This window comes from Muntiacus reevesi, chromosome 2, assembly GCF_963930625.1.
Source record: "Muntiacus reevesi chromosome 2, mMunRee1.1, whole genome shotgun sequence".
Taxonomy (NCBI): Eukaryota; Metazoa; Chordata; class Mammalia; order Artiodactyla; family Cervidae; genus Muntiacus; species Muntiacus reevesi.
In genome coordinates this window covers 21,724,860-21,746,663 of record NC_089250.1, presented here as the reverse complement: position 1 = coordinate 21,746,663, position 21,804 = coordinate 21,724,860, and the positions used below count along the sequence as shown (strand labels likewise).

The 21,804-nt window shown below is 38.6% G+C and overlaps 1 protein-coding gene across 2 annotated transcripts in view; it reads left to right on the top strand.

Annotated features, from left to right (window-relative positions):
• Nucleotides 1–21,804, top strand: part of NEBL (nebulette) — a 363,997-nt gene that overhangs the window by 325,384 nt on the left and 16,809 nt on the right. The window contains exons 20-26 of one of the 2 annotated variants that reach the window (XM_065921074.1): nucleotides 659–751; nucleotides 2,461–2,553; nucleotides 4,222–4,314; nucleotides 5,518–5,622; nucleotides 6,590–6,761; nucleotides 8,104–8,196; nucleotides 9,446–9,595. In XM_065921074.1, coding sequence (XP_065777146.1) covers nucleotides 659–751; nucleotides 2,461–2,553; nucleotides 4,222–4,314; nucleotides 5,518–5,622; nucleotides 6,590–6,761; nucleotides 8,104–8,196; nucleotides 9,446–9,595 — 799 coding nt within the window. The remainder of the gene's footprint in view (nucleotides 1–658; nucleotides 752–2,460; nucleotides 2,554–4,221; nucleotides 4,315–5,517; nucleotides 5,623–6,589; nucleotides 6,762–8,103; nucleotides 8,197–9,445; nucleotides 9,596–21,804) is intronic. The other variant, XM_065921075.1, reaches the window with a different exon arrangement.

Below are 21,804 nucleotides of genomic sequence, written 5' to 3'. Positions count from 1 at the left end.
ACTGCAAGGGGCCAGGGTTCCATCTCTGGTCAGAAAACTAAATTCATACTTGATGAAACTAAAGATTCCATTTGAAACAACTAAGACCTGGTGTAGTCAAATAAATAAATAAATAAATAAATATTTTTTAAAGAAATATCTCCACGATGCTGGTCAGAGCATGGTCTTCCAATGTTGGAACCTGGTGGAGAAGGAGGTTCGGGTTTCTTTTTATAGTGACAACCGATCACTGAGGTGAAGGCATAGGACTGGCATAACCCTTCTAACCCTTCTTTGTAGTGATGAATCCAGAATTTTTATTTTTAAATGTAAATATAAAATGGCCATTTGGTAATGTCATTTTAGTACTGTGAAGACACAAACTCACAGAAGTGGTCATTTATCATTACTGATAGGATCAAACTCAGAGAGGCCACCAAAAAATAATGCAGTTTGAAGACTAACAACCCGGGGCATGATTCAAAACATTTGGGCAAGGAAAAGCTTAGTTCCAGGATCAGTGTGATGATGACATCTATTAGCCGAGCATCATTCGCTGTAAAATCCTAGCAAAGACGTCAGCTAATAAACGCTGTGTGACGTTTCTTTTCACCAGCTGCTGTGTGTTAGCTCACTCTTCCTTCTGGTACCCCCACACCATCTTGCGTTTGTCTCCCAGCTCAGGTACAAAGAGCCGTGCGACAGAGCAACTCCGGTGAGCATGACGCCCGAGATAGAGAGAGTGAGGCGAAACCAGGAGCAGCTGAGCAGGGCAAGTTGTTTCTGTTTTGCTCTTACATTTTACTAAACATTAGTTATTTTTATTCTTTACAGTGCTTTCTGAAAAGCATTTGACACTCTACGTCTTGGTCACTCCTTTTCTACTATTCCATACTGAGGGGTGTGGACTGTGGCACCCTTGTGGGAGTCCAGGAAGTTGGGAACTGCTTTGCTACTATTCAGCCATGCTTATTTATTCAAGAAATCTTAAAAAAAATTTTTTTTAATGTGGACCATTTTTCAAAGTCTTAAGTGAATTTGTTACAATACTGCTTCTGTTTTATGTTCTGGTTGCTTGGTTATGAGGCATATGGGATCCTAGCTCCCTGACTAGGGATCGAACCTGTACCCCCTGCATTGGAAGGCAGAGTTCCAGTCATTCAACTACTAGGGAAGTCCCTATTGAAGAACTCTTCATTAAGCAACGTGGCAGGCATTATCCTGGTCCCTGGTACACAGAGATAGATAAGACCCCTTCCTATCTTCATGGGCCTCATAGTTTAGATGGTGAATCTCTAAAACTACATCCAAATCTAAAGACCAGGAGAGCAGCATAGTGGGTATGTTGTCAGTCTGAGAAGAGAGGAAGTTGTCTGTTGGTGTAAGGCAAAAGAAGACCTGACTTGACTGGGTTCTGAGACATAGTGTCATGGCAGGGAGTCTTATAAATAAAACAGAAAATATCAGTCATTCAGTGATCTGTTACAAGTAAAGCAAGGGTAGTTAATAATCATGAGGTTCCTCTGCTGTGGACCCTGTGCTAAATGTCTTATGTGATTCAGTGGGGTATGCATGATTTATTGCTCTGGTTTGTAGGTGTGGGAAGCTAAGTCTTTAGAAGTCAGGGAACATGCAAGAACCCATGGTTTGTGACAGCAGGGCTGGGATTTGAACCCAGGCCTCCCTGAATTCAGAAATCTCTTTCAAACGTGTCCCCTAATAGTTATTTTTCCCATTTTTTGATCATTTTATGGAACTTTTACCATTATAAACAATAACCGTCTTCTTCTGAAATAGGTAACTTTGAGACACTAAAAAATTTAAGAGTGACTTCTCCCAGATGAAGGAGAAAATCAGGCTGAATGCTGCTTTATCCTTACAGTATCCCTGAGGGTGGTATGAGTGAGGGGTCTTCAGCTTCTTTTGAAGGTGGAGGCTCCAGGGTCAGAATAGGAGTAAATGGGCTTCCCAGGCTGCTGTGGCTACTTCGCTATAGTTCTCTTGTAATGATTTCTTTTTTTCTGTTAGTTTTAATTTTTTTCCCCTATTTTTTGTCCATGCACAGCATGCAGGATCTCAGTTCCCTGACCAGGGTTCTAACATGTGGCCACCACTAGTGGAAGTTAAGACACCACGGTGTCTTGACTACTGAACCGGCAAGGAAATCCCTTGTAATGATTTCATTACAGTGTCTTCCCCTTGTATTTCAATTACATTTAGTCGTGGTCTTTGCAGTTAGTTTTGGTATTGAAGAGAGAAATATTTATTAAAAATCATTTTTAAGAAGCACAACCAGCACTGAGTGCTTGCCAAGTCAGAAGAATCAGAAGCCAGATGTAGATTTGAACTGAAAGGTTGAAATACATCTACTGTGGGGAAAAGTATGTAAAAAAATAGAATTAATTTTGAGGCTTATCCTCTGTTGGTATTTGGTTGGAGGCCATTCTGCTGTTTATTAAAATTCATATTAATCGTCCACAGGTAAAATACAGAGGAGAGATTAAACAGGCGACTGCAATTTCTGATCCACCAGAGCTGAAGAGAGTGAAAGAAAACCAGAAGAACCTCAGCAATGTGTGATCTTAGTCACTTTTTTCTTATGAAAGCAAACATATTGTCAACATGTCAATGAAGGGATCGTGTCTTCCAAGTTTTCATGACCTTGAGTTGATTGCCTCTGCTCTCAATTCACTGTCAATTTATTGGAAAGTTTTCAGGGTGTTAGGTATTGTGGGTCCAGTCAGGCATGCCCTGCTCACAGTTCCCAGTGACTGCAGTGTGATTTTTGTCTGCAGGTTATTATGTATCCCTCTTATCTGCTCTTCATGCTTGCAGTTTCTGTGGTTCTCCAAAGGGATGCCATGGCAATTTCTGGCATCTTGGCTCTACAAATAAGCTTTTCCACTCCCTTTCCTCGATATGTATTAATAAATGTATTCTTATTCTGTAGCCTGTCCAGCCCCATTTCCCACTCACAGCTATCATCACTTTATTTTTGAATGATGCTGGGAAAAAATCATGAAGTGTGCCTTGCTGAATAGGTCCATTTTCAGGGCACTTGTTCAGGGCTGTCAAGTTTTACTCAGACACCAATTCTTGGCCTGTTCTAACTCCTTTCCATTATGATATCCATGGATGCAGTTTGCTGAGAGAGTCCTTTTTTATTTTTAAATTTTTAAAAAAATTTACTTTTATTTTTTGGTTGCATTATGCAGCATGTGGGATCTTAGTTCACTAAACAGGGATCAAACTCATGCCCCCTGCATTGGAAGCATGGAGTCTTAAGCACTGGACCACCAGGGAAGTCGCTGAGAGAATCGTTTTTTTTTTTGAAATCATTAATAATAAATTGTGTTCTTTGGGAGAGGAAATTTGAAAATCTTTTAAATGCAAAGAAATCTTTTATTCTTTAAACCTTTAAAGTCCTTTGGCCAGATTATAAAGGAAAGGCAGTTTGTTGTTTGGCATTGTCCCTGACAACTGTATTTTGGAGAAGTCGATGCTCACCTTCTCCTGATGTATTCAGAGTCCAGTTGATGTAACTCCATCACTCTCTAAAGAGAACATGGTTCTGGAGAGGGAGGGGTGGAGCATTGGGGAGCGTGCTGGCCTTATGAATCACCATGGTTACCACTTAGGCATCATGGCCAAAGTTCTGCCACAGTTAGTTACTAAGAAACCATAATGGTCCAACAGCCTTCTATGTGGGTAAGGGTACCTTAAAGTAACATCCTTGAAGATATTTCTTACCTTACTCCTTTGTGATGAAATGCTTACTACAGCTTTACTGATGGTACACGCATGTAATGAGTACCTTCACAGTGATTCTCTGCCATTGGATGAATTAAAATAGAATGATTTAAGATGCAAGCATTTAAAATAGGACTAGACCTCTGATAGCTCAGTGGTAAAGAATCTGCCTCCCAATGCAAGAAACACCGTTTGAATCTGTGGTCTGGGAAGTTCCCCTTGAGAAGGAAATGGCACCCCACTCCAGTGTTCTTGCCTGGAAAAAACCCCATGGACAGAGAAGCCTGGCGAGCTACAGTCGATGGGGTTGCAAAGTGTCGGTCATGACTTAGTGACTAAACAACAAAGACCTCTGCTACCTTCCTTTTTTTATTCTTCCCCCCACCCCCCCACAGCTTCCTATCCTTGCTTAGCTCTTTAAAATAAGTACTGTGAGACTCTTGTTTACTTGAATTGATTCACAGTGCTGTTTTTTGTTTTCCAAAATGATAGGTTTATTATAAATCTCAGATGGGAAGAGCTACAGCTTTAAGTGTAACTCCTGAAATGGAAAGAGTAAAGAAGAATCAAGAAAATATTAGTTCGGCAAGTTGTTTTATTCACTTGGGGCTATCACGAAGGATATGTCCTTTATTATTTATTTGCAGACCAAGAAACTTCTGTAAGATATGCAGAAAGTACATGTGTTATTTCAGATGACATCTGAAAGCCTCCACTGTCTAACTTTATATTGTCCTGAACCCTACTGATGTTTCCAGATGTGACCAACACTTATATTTAAAGTTTCGTTTTAAACTGAATTATGTTCATTTAAACAATGAATCATGTTATTTTAGCCAGTGTCTTTGAAAGTCGTAGTCTTTGATGTACAAGTTAAACAATTATCATTTTACAGATGTATTCCATTGAATGTTGATTGTTAAGTCCTCTCTGCAAAACAAAATAAGAAATGAATCATTACTCCAAAGTAAGGACTTAGAGGAAAAAGCAATCTTTAAATATACTTAACACAGAAATCACTTACTCATTGAAGTTCTGTGTTGCATGTCAGTGTCTTATTTGGGGAGTGCACCTCCTCTCAGGAAATACCAGGGCTTCCGTTCTGAGTGCACATATGCCCTCATAATCCGTATCCTGATCTTATACAGAAGCAGCTTCACAAAAAGTGGTGTTCTGATAGTCAGATGTCAGAAAGAGCTTTATGCCTGGGAATCAGCATTTAGATTTTAAACTGTGCAGCTCTCTAGTGGCGTTTCTGCCCAGAGATGCTGACTGTATTCAACGTAAGTTACCTTTAGGCTGTGGCTGTTTAGAGGGAACCTAAGATGAATACTTAATGATTCTTACCATGTGCTTTGATCAAATAAAAGGAAATATTGATAGAGGTATGTTTGTTATGCATGCTTCCACAGTGTTATGGTGGAAAATGGGGAAATAGAGAAACAGGAAAAGAAATTTAGGTTCCATTTAGTTTTGGGTTTTCCCTATTGATAAAGTATTTCCCACTTTTACAGACTCATGGTTAGTGGATGTTGGTCACTTACACATTTGTATTCAGTTGGTAGAGAGATTTAGGTCATCTTTGCTGTAGCCTTTAAAGGAGACCATCAAGAGTAAAATTTTAGCTCATTATTCTAGAAGGAAATGTAATTCACTAAATAAGTTACCTGGGAAGTAATTCAGAATATGTTGTATATGCCTCACTCATTTGGGAAGCTTGAAAAACTTATGTAATTTTTAAATTATAGTTGTCTTTTTGTTAAGTATGATCTTTTATTTACTTTGCAGGTAAAATATACCCAGGACCAGAAACAGATGAAAGGTAGACCAAGTCTGATTTTAGATACACCTGGTCTCAGACATGTCAAAGAAGCTCAAAATCATATTTCAATGGTAGGGTCCAACAGGTCCTCCATCCGTGACTAAACCGTACTAAGGAGTGGCTGCACCCAGTGCTGTGATGGCGTTGTTCACCATTAATCTGGATAACTAACAAAGCGTGGGGAGGCCCACGGGCCCACCCTTCGGGGGCTGCTTTCTAATCTCACTGGAATGTACGGGAAATATTTAGTCTAATAAAACAATTTTTCTCAGTGACTTTTTGGGGTGTGTTTTTATTTCTAATGTGACCACTACTATAAATGCAATTTATGGAAGATACTTGCTTGGACTTTTGTTTCAATTAATGTTAAGATGGAGTTTGGTGTGTTTACATGCTTAAAGAATATAAAAATATGTATTTTTTAAAAAACAGTCTCATGAGATATATTGTATATACCATAAAACTCACCTATTTAAAGTATACAAAGTGGTTTCTAGTATAATTTCCAGAGTTAAACAACCATCACCCTAACCTAATTTCAGAATGCAAAAAATACGTGTTTTGAAGTATATGTTTTTGTAACTATATATAAAAATTATATATATAGGTATTTGTAACTTGCTCTCTTAATCTAATTTTAAATAATATTGCTTTCTTAAATAATTGTATAGCAACAGCTTATTTTACTGCATACTAAAGTTTAAGAGATAGGAAATTAACTTATACCTAAGTAAGTACATTTTAGAAAGTAACTAGGATTTGAAAAATAAATCTTTCAACACTTCTTACTTATATACAAGCTTACACATTAAAAGAGCTGCTACCTGTAATGATGGAAAGCATTGTAAAAATGTCAACATTTGATTTCTGATGCTAGGAAACTGAAATTTCATAGATTATTTTTGGAATAATTGGAAAAATACATTTATGTAGAAAATAATCTAGATGCAGCTGATATAGTAACTGTCTTTATATTCAAATTTTGTGAGCTGTGTAGCATTCAGGAAATTTGAGTTACTATGGTTTTCCCTCTTTCAGGTGAAATATCACGAAGATTTTGAAAAGACAAAGGGAAGGGGCTTTACTCCTGTTGTGGATGACCCTGTGACAGAGCGAGTGAGAAGGAACACCCAGGTTGTCAGCGATGCCGCCTATAAAGGTGTCCATCCTCACATCGTGGAGATGGACAGGAGACCTGGAATCATTGTTGGTAAGCTGACTGGCCTGCTGGGCAGGTCTGCACAGTCAAAAAGATCGTGCTTTCCCTGTTTTTATTAATGGAATTTGCTTCCTTATTCATCAGACCCCTCCTCAAATGCATGATGCGGTGCCCAGGTGAGAGTGGACCAAAGGCAAAGTTTGTACCATGTTGGAGGGAATTCATGGCCTTTGCCAGGTGTTGTTGCAAATTCATTCTGTAGCTGGACATTCTCTGGTCTTGAGTGTTCCTCCTTGCTACGCGAAGAAGCAGCCCAAATATCAAGACATAGGTGATAATGAGGATTAAGCAATTATTTTGTTTCTCTTTAGCTTATGTTGGCTTCCCTGGTAGCTCAGATGATAAAGAATCTGCCTGCAATGCAGGAGACCTGAGTTTGATGCCTGGGTTGGGAAGATCCCCTGGAGAAGGGAACAGTTACCCACTCCAGTATTCTTGCCTGGAGAAGTCCAGGGACAGACCATTGGGTTGCAAAGAGTCGGACACAACTGAGCATCTTTCACGTTTAACTTCTGTACTGATCAATAATTATACTGCAGACATTGTCTGCATGGGTAACAGAACAGAAGTAACCCCATATAGGTCCTTTGACGTCAAATAGACATGCCTGAGATTCTGATGGTTTCCACAACCTGAGTAGCTTATAGTTTTTTGAATATTATTTCTGAACTAGGAGAATAGAGCTGTCTGAAAGTCTCACAAATCAGAGAGAAAGGAGCCTCAACCTACTGTTCTTTCTTGTCATCCAGGGAAAATCTTAGGAACATAGTGTTGTATGGTGACAGAGTGAGCAAGGTTTGTACTAAAAGCTAAGAAAGGAAAGGAAAGTTACTGAATTTTTTCAATTTGTTCAACATTTGTTTCTGTTGTAGGAAGAGACTTTTTAAAATTTTTGTTTTGCTTTCTTAGACAAAAACCTTTTAGTTGCCTCTTACGAATTACTCGCTTGTCCTTAATCAGGAGTTTTAACCCAACATTTTCCCTGTTTCAGTGTGTGGAGAGCATGAGTGATGAGGGTTTGAGGATGTGGGGAGTGGTGTGGTGTGCATGTGTGATAAGTCACAGGCTCCCTGTGGAAGGTCAACAAAGAATAAACCAGGCAACTTATATTTGATCACAAGGTTTTCTTAGCAGATCCTGTGAGTGTGAATCACACTGTGAGTGTGAATATCCCTCTGTTCTCTGAAGTCTGCTGCACAAAGATGCTCAGTTGCCTATATTACATGCTTGCTTTTTGCATATGTCCCTTTTCAGACTTTTGTTTGACTCTCTTGGGTGCTGACTTTTTTGTTTAATTCATTCTTGATTTGTTGATTTCTTCCTTTGGTAAAAGACCTCAAAGTGTGGCGTACAGATCCTGGCTCCATCTTCGACATTGATCCCCTGGAAGACAATATTCAGTCTAGAAGTCTACATATGCTTTCTGGTACTGCTTATATTTTGAGTTCCTCCCCATTTACATGGTTTTTGACCTCAAAGTGAAGTTGCTGTGAGCTTGTGCAGGTTCATTGTGCCTTCTGGGTAATGTAAAATTTTAAATTTGGGCTTTGAAAAACCAAGAAAGTTGCTGTATTTAATATGCCACTAATCATTTATGAAAACAAAACTTACAAAAGAGCTTTTTAATATATCCTAGATTAGTTCTAGATTTATTTTAAAGGTGTCTAGAGCTTACTTACACTACCTTTTTATTAGTGAGTATGATTTTAGAAGTTCTCTGGGCTTTGAAATGCAGCTATTTGGACTGCACTAAACTGCTAACATAAAGATTTGCTTTATGAAAAGCACAACATTTAAAAGATATACTTGTTTAATTTAAGGAGTTCTTTGAAGACTTTTATATAAAGCAGAGGAGAGATTTATATAAAACAGAGGAGAGATTTTCTACATAGCATCGTCAATGTCTTAAAATAGGTTTTCAGGTATCCCTAAAATTTATCTCTGAGTTTTTATAAAATGCAAAATTTGTAGTTTACATAGGAAGTTTATTTGACTTTTAACTTCAACTGTATGTTTATAATTAAAAGTAAAACACAAATGGTTTGGATATTTGGGTATAGCAATAGCAAGGGTTGACCTTTGTAGGCTTTCAGACCACATTTAGCAAACTGAAGATCTGACAGTTATGTGACTGTTTTAAACGTATAAATAGATCTATCATTTAGGTCCTTCTCTGCCCCCCATTGTGACTCCACGTTTAATTGTTAACATTAACAAAATTGAAAGCCCAAGGCAAAGTAGGAATTCTAATATTTTTATAGTAATTAGATCGACATAATCAGCCAAATTGTCACCCAGATTTTCTAAAAATAAAGAAAAGGCAACAAATGCTGTATCATTGGTGATATTTAAAAAGAACTATTTATAACCAAACCTTTGATAGAAATTTACTTATTTGTCAGTGTTTTCTTAGTTCTTGTCAATTTCGCACCCCTCATCTCTCCTTTAAAATTTAGACCAAACTGAGTGTGAATGATCATTAAGTCATTTGCATTGTTGATAATATGTGCTGAAGTTTGGGAATAGATGGAAAGAATTTATAATACCTGAGCTTTGGGGTTGTAATTTAGTGAGGGATTATTTTTCTTCCTTGTTAAATTTTTAAGTAATTTTTTTGGCTTTTTTGTTCTTCAAGTCACTTAATCACAAATATGAATATTTTCCCTCCAATATAGAAAAGGCGAATCTTTATAGGAGACAACGGTCTCGGTCTTACTCGAGCAGTACTTTTGGTACAGGTCTGGGAGATGACAAATCAGAAATATCCGAGATTTACCGTAGCTTTTCATGCTGCAGTGAGGTAACAAGACCATCTGATGAAGGAGGTATCAAACATTAACCACTCTCAGAAGTCTCTTTTAATGTATCACAAGTGTGTCTTTAACAAATTCTTCACTTTTGCACAAACATATGGCATGGATATATTTGAACATTTTAAATTATGTTTAGAAAGTTGAGTCTTTTTTAAAAACTAATAATGTGCATTTTTGCATGCTTGTTTTTCCTATCTGTCCTCACTGTTTTCACTAAAAATGGATCTTTAATGACAACAGGGTCTGGGGAGCTTCTGCGTGAATCTGTTTCACAGGAACTGTATGTGATGGATATACACAGCCAGAGTGGAAACTTGAATTCTGTGGAGTTCATATCTGACTTCCATTAAGGAAAATCAATCTTATAGTTATATTTGAGTGGTTAAGAGAGTGCTATGAATTTGTGTGTTTAAATATTCATATACAGTTGCAGACAGATCTTGCCAAAAAGAAATGGGGTATGTACTTGGGATATGAGATTTTTTAAAAATGGAAAATACTGTTGATTGTTAATAATCTTTGTATCTTATATTACTATTCTTGTCCTCTACATTCTTCTGTTTTCTGGATCCAAGCTGATGGCTTAGGTCTAGAAATTGGTTGTTGAAATTGTTTTGGATGTTAAACTACTCTAGCTGTTACTAAAGGTTAAGACTAAGGTACACATTTTAAGTGTACATTTTAAGTCACATTTTAGTGCCGTGGGGAGGGGGAGAGGAATGACCACAGAACAAAAGGAAAACTGAATTTCCATTATAACCAAAGGCCATAGCACTGAAATCCCTAAGGCAGGAGATTTTGAAGTGGAGGAATTTAACATCTTGGGAAAAGTAATGTGACTGTGGACCTGATGAAACTATGAAATCTCTTGCAATTGAGTAATTGTTTTTTTTGCACTCATAGGAAAAACCCCTTGAGAAGAAAATCAATTACAGTCAATAATCTCAAATTGTACATTCAGACTTGCCTTAGCTTGGTAGAAAGATTTTTCTTTTCTTAAATTTCAGATAAAGTGAGGTATAATTGACATATAAAATTGTAAGATATTTAAAGTGTACATCGTGATGATTTGATATATGATATGCTGTGAAAGGATTCTCCCCAATTAGTTAATTAACATATCCATTAACTCACAAATATGCCTTCTTTTTTTTTCTTTGGTGAGAACACTTAAGTTCTACTCTGTCAACAAGTTTCATTTATACAGCAGTGTTATCAACTATAGTCACTGTGTTATTCTTTAGCTTCTTGTACATTATTCATTGTGTAGCAAAAGTTTGTACCCTTTTACCAGTTTCTACCTATTTCCCCCAGGCTCTGGCAACTACTGTTCTGCTATCTGTTTCTATGAGTTTGACTTTTCTTTCTTTTTTTTTTTTGGCTTGATCTTTGTAGAAAGTTTTTAAGAGTCTCCTTCCTCTATGCTTCTAATGTTTATGAACTAGTGTTTCTTTCTTGTAGGTAAGATAAATGTGTGAGAGCTCCCCTTTCAGTGTCTGCTCATCTAACAAAGGATTCAGTAACTTTATTTTTTCGGCTTATGGCTATTGATTTCTCCCTTCCATGTCCTCTGTGGCTCTAGAGGTACAGAATAATACTGATGCCTTGTAAGATAAACAAAACCCAAAGCAAATACAAGAACAGATTTCCATCAACCTTATTTAACTTTCTCAGTTCAACGTAGTAGAATTGATGTCTCTCCCAAATGCGATGCACCTTAGAGTCTTTGCTTCATCAGGGACCCTTTAACTTCATGTCTGAACACACAAACACAGCATTCATTCATTTATTCACCAAATGTTTGAGTGCTCTTTGTGCATCAACTGAGAGCTTGGATCTGGCAGTGTACATAGCAGTGAGCAGCAGAGATATGCATCTGCTCTAAGGGGTTTGGAGTCTGATGAAGACCCTGACATTGTGCAGATACTTACCCAAGTAATCTATAATTATGAACAGAGTAAGTGCTCGGAGGGGAGCACGTGGGGGCCACAAGAGGGTACTCCATCTGGCCTTGATGTCAGGGGAGCTTTCCTCAGGGAAGGAAGATTTGAACTGAGATGTAAATGCTAAATGGAAGTGAACTGTGCCAACAGGCTTTGGGAAAATAATGTTTCTCAGAGACAGAACAGTACACAGAAATGGTGCATCAATGAGATGTTCAAATGGAGGCATCGAGCAGGGAGCTAGAGTCCAGAAGAGGAGGCTGCACTGGAGATAAATGGGAAGTCATCACCTGTGTCTGTGATCAGGTCTTGGATTCATCTACGCGGAGAAGGAGAGTTTGAGCCCCCTCCTGCAGGTTTCTCAGCTCCGTCTGTGTCAGGGAAGAGTTTGGCATTTGTCTCCGATTCTGTTGGCTCATATAAAAACCCACTGTTGTTGGTTTATCTTCTCTTCCTCCTCTCAAGCCCCCACTACTTTCTAATTATTTCTAGCAAGAGGACCCTACACTATGCCAAAATGAATAAAAATGTCTCCATTGAAAGAAAGTATACGTAAATGTTCTTATATTTATAATGAAATTTGAGTAAGAGTAACACATGGTTAAGAGAGAATAATTGCATTTTTTAAAGGAACATCAGACTCCATGAAAGGTGGCAGTAGGAAAATTTTTGGCAGGAAGGAGTGTCTCCTTAATTTAAATAATGCCTTGTAAGAAAAGCTGATTCCTTGGAGGTGTTTATAACCTGTCATTCTTAGTCACATGTTAAAAGGCTTGTGTTTGGTTACATCTCCAATTTTGGAAACTTGATGTTGAGGTAGGAAGCAAAAGTAAAGTTGTACCAGTAAATTTTTATAACATTAACGCAGTGGCATACCCACAGTGTATCTAGGTTAATTCAAAAAGATTTGGGGATACCTGGGAATATGCTTCTAATTTTAAGTGAAGCAAATCATATTCTGATTGGTACCTTATGTCTGTATTCAAACACTTAGTGACATATCTAACCTAATAAGTCCAAAACTTCCTCCTCACCTTCTCCACAACATTCTGCTGCTTTTCCAGTCCTCCCGGGTTGCTAAGTAGCGACTGCAACTTTCCAGATACTCAATTCACATCCTTAGGAATCATCCACACTTGTCTTTTACTCACATCCACCTCCAAATCATTAATAGATCTTGTCAGCTCGCCTGGGACAAACACATCCAGAATCTGACTGCATGGTCCACCTCTGCCCTTGGCCTTCCACCATTTCCCCATTTCAGCTGCTGCCCTCTCTGCTTCCAGTTGTCACAGAAGTTTCCAGATGAGTTTCCAACTTCTGTTCTTGCCACCCCAAACCACCAGCCCTCTGCCTTGGTCTGTTCTCCACCTGGCAGCCAGAAGATCTTTAGGAAACACCTCAATCTAACACCAGTTAGATCACATCATTCTTCTGTTACCATTTCATTCTGAATAAAACACAAATCCTTGCCGTTGCTTACAGGGCCCTCTTCCGACCCGGGCCCTGACTGCCACCCTGAACCATTTCCTGCTTTTCTTTGTTGACTCATCCTCTCTGCCCATCCCAGTCTCCCTGCTTTTTACACACCTTTGCACCTGCATGTGCCCCCAGCTTGGAACACTCTCCCTTCCACTGCACCTGAGCTATCTGCTTGTATAGCCCCATTTTCTTCATATTTTTGCTCAGGATCACTTGATCCGAGAGATCCTCTCCAACTACTAGATATATAACAGCACTGCTTCCTGTTCTGTCTGGCCCTTTACTCTTTGCTCATAGCACTTGACACCACCTGAGATATATATTTATTTGTTTATGTGCTTGTCTGTGTTCAAGCTGGTTTTAAAAAAGGCAGAGGAACCAGAGATCAAATTGCCAACATTCGCTTGATCATCGAAAAAGCAAGAGAGTTCCAGAAAAACATCTATTTCTGCTTTATTGACTATGCTAAAGCCTTTGACTGTGTGGATCACAACAAACTGTGGAAAATTCTGAAAGAGATGGGAAGACCAGGCCACCTGAACTGCCTCTTCAGAAATCTGTATGCAGATCAGGAAGCAATAGTTAGAACTGGACATGGAACAACAGACTGGTTCCAAATAGGAAAAGGAGTACATCAAGGCTGTATATTGTCACCTTGCTTATTTAATTTATATGTAGAGTACATCATGAGAAACAGTGGGCTGAATGAAGCACAAGCTGGAATCAAGATTGCCGGGAGAAATATAAATAACCTCAGATATGCAGATGACACCACCCTTATGGCAGAAAGTGAAGAAGTAAAGAGCCTCTTAATGAAAGTGAAAGAGGAGAGTGAAAAAGTTGGCTTAAAGCTCAACATTCAGAAAACCAAGATCATGGCATCTGGTCCCATGACTTCATGGCAAGTAGATGGGGAAACAGTGGAAACAGTGACTGACTTTATTTTTCTGGGCTCCAAAATCACTTGCAGGTGGTGATGGTAGCCATGAAATTAGAAGATGCTTACTCCTTGGAAGGAAAGTTATGACCAACCTAGATAGCATATTAAAAAGCAGAGATATTACTTTGCCAAGAAAGGTCCATCTAGTCAAAGCTATGGTTTTTCCAATAGTCATGTGTGGATGTGAGAGTTGAACTATAGAGAAAGCTGAGCACCAAAGAGTTGATGCTTTTGAACTGTGGTGTTGGAGAAGACTCTTGAGAGTCCCTTGGACTGCAAGGAGATCCAACCAGTCCATCCTAAAGGAGATCATTCCTGGGTGTTCATTGGAAGGACTGATGTTGAAGCTGAAACTCCAATATTTTGGCCTCCTGATGTGAAGAGCTGACTCATTTGAAAAGACCCTGATGATAGGAAAGATTGAAGGCAGGAGAAGAAGGGGACGACAGAGATGAGATGGTTGGATGGTATCGCTGACTCAATGGACATGAATTTGGGTAAACTCTGGGAGTTGGTGATGGACAGGGAGGCCTGGCGTGCTGCGGTTTATGGGGTCACAAATAGTCGGACACGACTGAGCGACTGAACTGAACTGAACTGTCTCTCCTAACTAGCATAGATGCCCCATTGTAAAAGTGAAAGCTGCTCAGTTGTTTCTGACTCTTTGAGAGCCCATGGACTATACAGTCCTTGGAATTCTCCAGGCCAGAATACTGGGTAGCTTTTCCTTCTCCAGGAGATCTTCCCAACCCAGGGATCGAAACCAGGGCTGGGATATTGGCTGTTTTGTTTACTATTACTACTCTGTCTCCAGCTCTTAGAATAAGCACTTGGCAAATATTTTGTGAATAAGTGAAATGGTCAAATTAATATTTTTTCCCCACTCATTCCACTCCATTTTTAAACAAATTGAGATATAATTGACATATAAAATTGTATTAGTTTTAGGTGTACAAAATATTAATATCTGAAAAATTAGAACTGCTTATATAAATATATGTAAGATTTTTAAAAAATATGAAATTCTATTATGCAAGGCTTTCAAGAAAAGCCTTCCATTTTTGTTTTGATATGTTTCAATGACATTAAAGCATAGCTGAAATAGAGGGAAAAAAGACCCTAAAGTGGAAACATTCCCAGGATAATTTCTTTTCTGGTGGGGAGGCAAAGAAGTAGTGTCCATGAGGTCCTGGTTGCTTTGAAATTTGGGGTCCCCTTTGAAATGCATGCTGTGGTGGGCCCTGGTCAGGAGGTGCTGAGTGAGTCTGTAGAAGGAGGTAACTTTCATGGTGATGACAGCGGTTTGACACATACATTTGTTTAAATACTATTCTGAAAATTGGAAGGGACTTTAGAACAATGCTTATTATTGGGAAGATGGAGAAAAAAGAGAATGTTTGTATTTAGAGATGCCATCTTTTTCTTTATTCCAGATTTTATTGATTTCTCTCCATTTAGGCTAGAATTTCATAGAATAACAGTATGATGTCCCAGAAAGGTGACCTTTCATGTTGGGCTGACTCCCTGCTGTCGAGATGGCATGTATTGCAGCAGCTCATCTTGCGATGGACAGAACGGTGTGCAGGGGCAGGAGGCTTCATCTTGCTCTCGCACTGCTCGGTCTGGGGTCTAGAGAGGTCACCTAATCTTACCCGGCTCAGATTCCACTTCAGTAACAAGCAGCTTTTCTAAGATGTTTTACATTTCCTAAGCCAAGTGCCGTAATTGAAATAAACTCTCTTTTTCTTCTTTCTCTTCTTTTCTATATATGAGAATGTGTTTATGTCCTGAAGGTGACCTGCTTTACTTTGTGTATTGAATGACTGGACAGTTATGAGAATCATAGTTTTGGGGTCCTTTTTCTGAGTTACAGGAAATTTAGGTTGTTAGGACAAAGGGTTAAACAATCAGCTCATTTCCTTGAGGCAGAAGTACAATGTTTTCATCATTCACATTTGGTTTTCATGAGCATTAACATAGAAGCCTTCTCCTTTACGTTTTTATCATTGTTGTAGTTATGCACTTCTCATGATATTTTCCCATCTTGCTTTGATTGCTGAATATTTTCATTTTCTTATGGGATTATTTTGGGCTTTCTTTAGTTTTAGGTCCACTTTCTAAGATATTATGTTACCAAGGGGCTTGCATTTTCTATCTCTACTGTGTTGCCTTGCTTCAATAAAGGAGGCTTTTATTTAAATGTCATCTAATTTTGTTTTGATTCTTGAATGGTATTATTTGAAATTATCTTTATTGCTTTTTGGTACTAGATTAGGTTAACTTATTTTCATTTGACACACATTTCCTTGAGTGGAAATAATCCTGATGATTTCTGCTTATTCCACTGCAAGGTTTTCTTTGATCTTTGTGTTTGTCTTTAGGTCACTTGCCGGCAACATGTATTTGCCTTCTGGTACTGCTTTGTATTTCTTTGGTTTCTTTTAATTCACAGTGTTTTGTATTACTTATATTTTTATGTGTTTGCCATCTCACCCAGTGTTTACTCTTTCTTCTAGTTCAGTTTTGCTTCAGGCATTTTATGTGTTTCTATTTTCCTCTGGAGCATAAAGGGGATGGGAGTGTGATGGGGAGGAAAAGCAGATGCACTTTTCAAAGCCGACCTTCTCAATATCTCAGCCTTGTGAACTTTTCCATTTTGCTCTGGAAAGATCTTATTGGATCAGAATCCTTGTCCTGCCTTAAGTGATGGAAAACAAGTTTCTGAATTCTGGGACAGTCCCAACTAGGCTGTGCTTTATAGCATTCCACTCCATATAATATGTCCTCCAAAGAGCTTAGGTTGCAAGAGATGCTTCAGTACCTTCTGGAATTCTCAGTATATGTTTTATAGATGCACCAAGAGGGCAGTGCACCAACTAGATAGTCAGTAGCCCTGGTTAAACACCCATAATTCTGTTTGTCCATTAACCAAACATTTATCCAGTATCTCCCACATTTGTGAGGTTCTGGAAACACAAATATAAAAGATAAAGTTATTGTTATCAGTGAACTTGCATTTTGGTGGGTGAACCAGTTGCATGAACCCATTGTGCTCAGGAAGGCATTGTGATGGAGAGTTAGAATCAGCCAGGCTGACTGCTGGGAAAGAAGTGTTTTAGGCAGAGAAGTAGCATGTGAGAGAGAATACAGCACGTTGGAAACTTAATGTGTTTGGCATACGTTAAGCCTGGGGGCTGTGCATCTAAGAGAGGAGCCAGAGCCAGAGTGTGGGTGCTGCTGAGCCACTGTCTCTTCAAAGGCAGAGTTCTGCTGAATATAATTGAATATGGTTTCTTTGCATTTTCCTTGGACTTCATTGTGCAGGACACATAGAGGCTATTTAGAGGACCAGTTACCTAGCCTGATAAGAAACTGAGTCTCTGCCTTGGAAGTTTAATCCACTGTGGGAGCTTGTCTAAGCATCTATTCTGCTTTGAATAATCTAGATTTTACCAAGAGTCTTGACTCTTTGGGCGTCAAATGACCATAAGGTCTTATTAGTCTTCTGGAGGGATTAATGGTGTAGAGACAGCCCTGTGGATTTTTATTTCAAATATCACAACTACTCTTATTGTTGACATTTGTCATTTGTGTAGAACAGCGGAAACAGCAAAACCTAAGCACCTTCCTTCCTACTCTAAGACTCCCAGACTCCAGACAAAATAGTCAACAACTGTATATTTATTTGCCATCTTAAATCTTATGTCTAGAACCACAATCTTATTTCCTATCTTCCCCACAAAACAAACAAACATCTGCTCTTGCCTTTGTTCACCAGCTCAGCTCATGACACAATACAGCACCTCAGTACTGAGGCAAAAACCATGGCATCCCCCGTTGCCTTTCTTCCTCTCACACTTCACATCTAATCCATCTGTAAGCTGTCAGCTCTGTCTTCAAAATGTGTTTATGTCTCATCCAGCCATGTCTCACCACGTCCACTGCACCCCAAGAGAATCACCATCCTGTCTCCTAGAGATTGAGGATATTGGCTCCTGGTCTTTGTAATTCCATTCTTACTTGTTTGGGCTGGCCACCACTTGGCTGCCAGTGATCTCATTACGTCTTTGTTCAAAATAATATAATGGCTTCAATCAAACTGTGTCTAAAAAACCAAGATGCAGTCTACAAAGTGTCAAATGGTCTGGCCCTTGGTCTTGTCCCCTGTTTATCTTCTCCTGGACCACCTGCTCCAGCCACACAGACCTCTGGGCTATTGGTGTTAGGTGTTCTCACATGTGGGCCTTGGCAATCTCTGATGCCTTTGTCTGGAACATCCTATCCCAGATATTTCTGTGGTTTGCTCACTTCCTTCAGGTCTTTGATTAAATGTCAACTAATCAGAAAGGAGAAGGGGGTGACAGAGGATGAGATGGTTAGATGGCATCACCAACTCAATAGACATGAGTTTGAGCCAACTCCAGGAAATAGTGAAGGACAGGGAATCCTGGCATGCTGCAGTCCAGGGGGTCACCGAGTCAGACATGAGTTAGCCAATGACAGCAAAAACAAATCAGAAAGGGTTTCCTTGCTTACTGTACCTCAAAATCTCTCAACCCACAGACATCCATAACTATCCCTTTGCCTTGTTTTATTTTTCTCTATAATTTTTTTAAGCTCTATTGAGTCATAATTGACATATAAATTTAGCACCTATATAATCTATAAATTTTGATTAGTTCAGACATGCACATATGCCTGTGATACTGTCACTACATTAAGGTGATGAACATGTATACCACCTCTAAAAATTTCCTTGTGTTCTTTTGGGTGTATATTTGTGTGTTGTGATAAGAACATTTAACATGAGAACTACCCTTTTAAAATATTTTAAAGTGTGTAATACAGTACTGTAAACTGTAGGTGCAGTTTAGACCTCATATTAGACACTCATGCATATTGTAGAATATATAAATATATTCTACTTAAATTTGATCTGAAATTTAAAGAAACAGCTTTGCTGCATGTGTTAAATCTCTAAAACTTGGCATTAGTCTTTAATTTATTAGTGTTAATTAAAGTTCATTTGACTTGAATGTAGCAGTGCAATAATAATTCTTATTATAGTTTTTTAAAAAGAAGTCATATGGAATGTATCACCAGAATGTAGCATTGAGACCTAGGTTTATTACAAAACCTGAGTCAGCTAATGACCTTTCATAACCAAGACATCAGTAAATTATTCCTACATTAACACTTCCATTCTCATATAAATAATTTTCCCTCAGTGTTTTGTTTATTGAGGACATCTGTTCTCAGTAGGGACTCAATGGAGTAGAAGTGCCCATCAGAATTCTGAAATTCATGCCTTTTATGGCTCCTCTCTCGGTGTTCTCTAGCTTCTTGTTCGATCATGAAGTACATGGAGACAGAGAACTGAACGGACCATGTGGCTTTCCTTCCGGTGCCTGGCACAGGACCAGGAGTGCTCAGTAAGAGCTAGAACAAGCCATCGCTTTCCTAGGCTCAGTGAAGACACTAGGATCGGCCTTAAGTTCCTGAAGGACGATAGACCTCATGGAGAGCTAACTCTGCTATGAAACTGGGAGCAGAAATGTTAAACGCAGGCACAATAATAAACTGCTAGTGTATTTTGAAAGGGATGGGTATGTATCCAATCAGCAGTGTTTCTAAATATCTTTTCATATGAATAGTGTCCGTAAAGCCACAATACTTTGCCCAGTATTCACATTAATTTTTCTGTTGATTCTCTTTTCCCACTGAAGATTTCTGTCTTATGAATTATAGATGGTTTTCTGTCCCAAGTTCAGGTTACCGGTTTTCAGTGATGAGCATTTTTAAGATTAGATAACCAGAACAACCTACAAGAAAATACACTCTGGATTTTAAACTCTTTGCCTTCATTTAAAATTAGCTTTCCAGTATTTCTATTTTTGCCACTAATTCAGTTTTGTGATTACTGATTGACAACCCTTAATCCCCTGAAAAAAAATCCAATCCTTCCCAGCCTGACTTCTGTAAGTAAAGTACATTCAACAAGAGAATCCCAGTTATATTATTTCCCTTCTGTGTATTTGACTGTTGTTTCCCATCTGGTTTTGAGATGTCTGCTACAATCTGTCAAAAAAGTGATGGTTTAATATCTTCATTTAAAGTTTAGGGCTTCTCTACTGACTCAGATGCTAAAGAATCTGCCTGAGTGTGGGAGACCAGTGTTTGATCCTTGGGTTGGGAAGATCCCTGGAGAAGGGAATAGTTACCTGCTTGCCTGGAGAATTCTATGGACAGAGAAACCTGGTAGGCTGCAGTCATGAGGTCACAAAGAGCCTGGTGGGCTATGGTCCTTGGGGGCACAAAGAGTTGGACATGACTGAGCAACTAACACTTTCACTTTCACTTTAAGTTTAGGAAGGTTTAAGGAGTTGATTGAAATACTGAATTTCTGTGGTGAAACTAATCTATAGGAAAACAAATGATTCCTTTATAATATAAAATCCAGTTAGTAGAATATTACATAATTATATTTAGCCATTTAGTCAGTACATCTAGCCTGGGAAAAAAGAAAACACACAATGTAAATTGTTAGAAACTCTTCATTAGTTCTGTTGCTCCCCCAAGAAAAAGGTTCAGGGCTCTGACTGAATTTGAATTCCTTAGAGAGACTCATATTCCTAGTATCAATAGACTTGGAATGAAAGAAATGTCATAAGTTTCCTTTTCTGAGTGTGAAGTTGGGGAAAGGATCAAATACTAATGAATAGCACTTGTTCCAAGATACACATGTGTCTTTCATTGATTTGCCAAAATTAAATCAAAGGATTCCATATGTGTCTGAAGGAGAACCATCTGACACTTGAAGTAGCAAACAATAAAACTTTAAAAATATATTTCCTGTGAAGCTAAGTTGATTGGGAAAAAGAGAAGGTTTGATCATCAAGAAGGATATAAATGTGGCTATAACATCTGTGTCAAATGAGTAAGCTTTGAAAGAACTTTATAAATTGTAAGTGGCTACATGTAGAGATTGGGCATTCTTGCTTTTTGTTTAGTATTTTATTATTATCTATTATTAAGTATTGTTAAATGTTAGCAATGAAGATGGGAAGTGGTAGTTTTGGTTTTTATATAGATCTAAATTGAGGTCCAAGTTGGATAATAGATTGAGTGTACATATATAATTACATTTCTGTCTTACACATAAAACAACCAAGTTATAATCTTACCTTTGTAGTCACAAATTTCCCTCTTCTCCCCCAACTTCCTGTTTCATCCAGGTGCCCACATCCTCCTGCCCCAAGCCCCAGGCTAGTAGGTCATAGGGGTTTGATCGTGACTTTACAGGAACTACTTAAAATGTCCACAGGCTGATACAGCTGGGCTATGGATCGAGTTTCTGGTCTTCGTTTTTCTCATTAGCTCCTGCCATCCAGGCTCCTTGTTATGTCCTGCTTTTCTTGTGCCCAGATTTCGTACTTCTTTTTGTCTAATCTCTGCCCTCCTCCCAGACACTCTGTTTATGCTGCATTTCTCAGACATTCTGGTTCTTGATCTTTATCTTACACCATATACCTGACCTTTGTACACCGAATTTATTTACTATTCTGTCAGGCACTTTCCTAGAGCCTGTCTCAGTGTGCTTATAAATGTGTGCCTTGATCACAATGACCCCTTGTTCACCTCCCTACCTGACTGGGACTCTTCATACCTGTTTATTTCTCTGGCCCCCACCACTCACCTTGAACTTAGAGCTTGGGCTCTGGGAAAACCAGACATTCCTTGACATTAAGTTTTCCACATCTCCCTATCTTCAAATCATATCAGGGGCACATTGCGTCAGTTTGATAAATGTTTTTTCATTGGTTGAAAAACACACCTGCTTATTCGCAAATGTAATC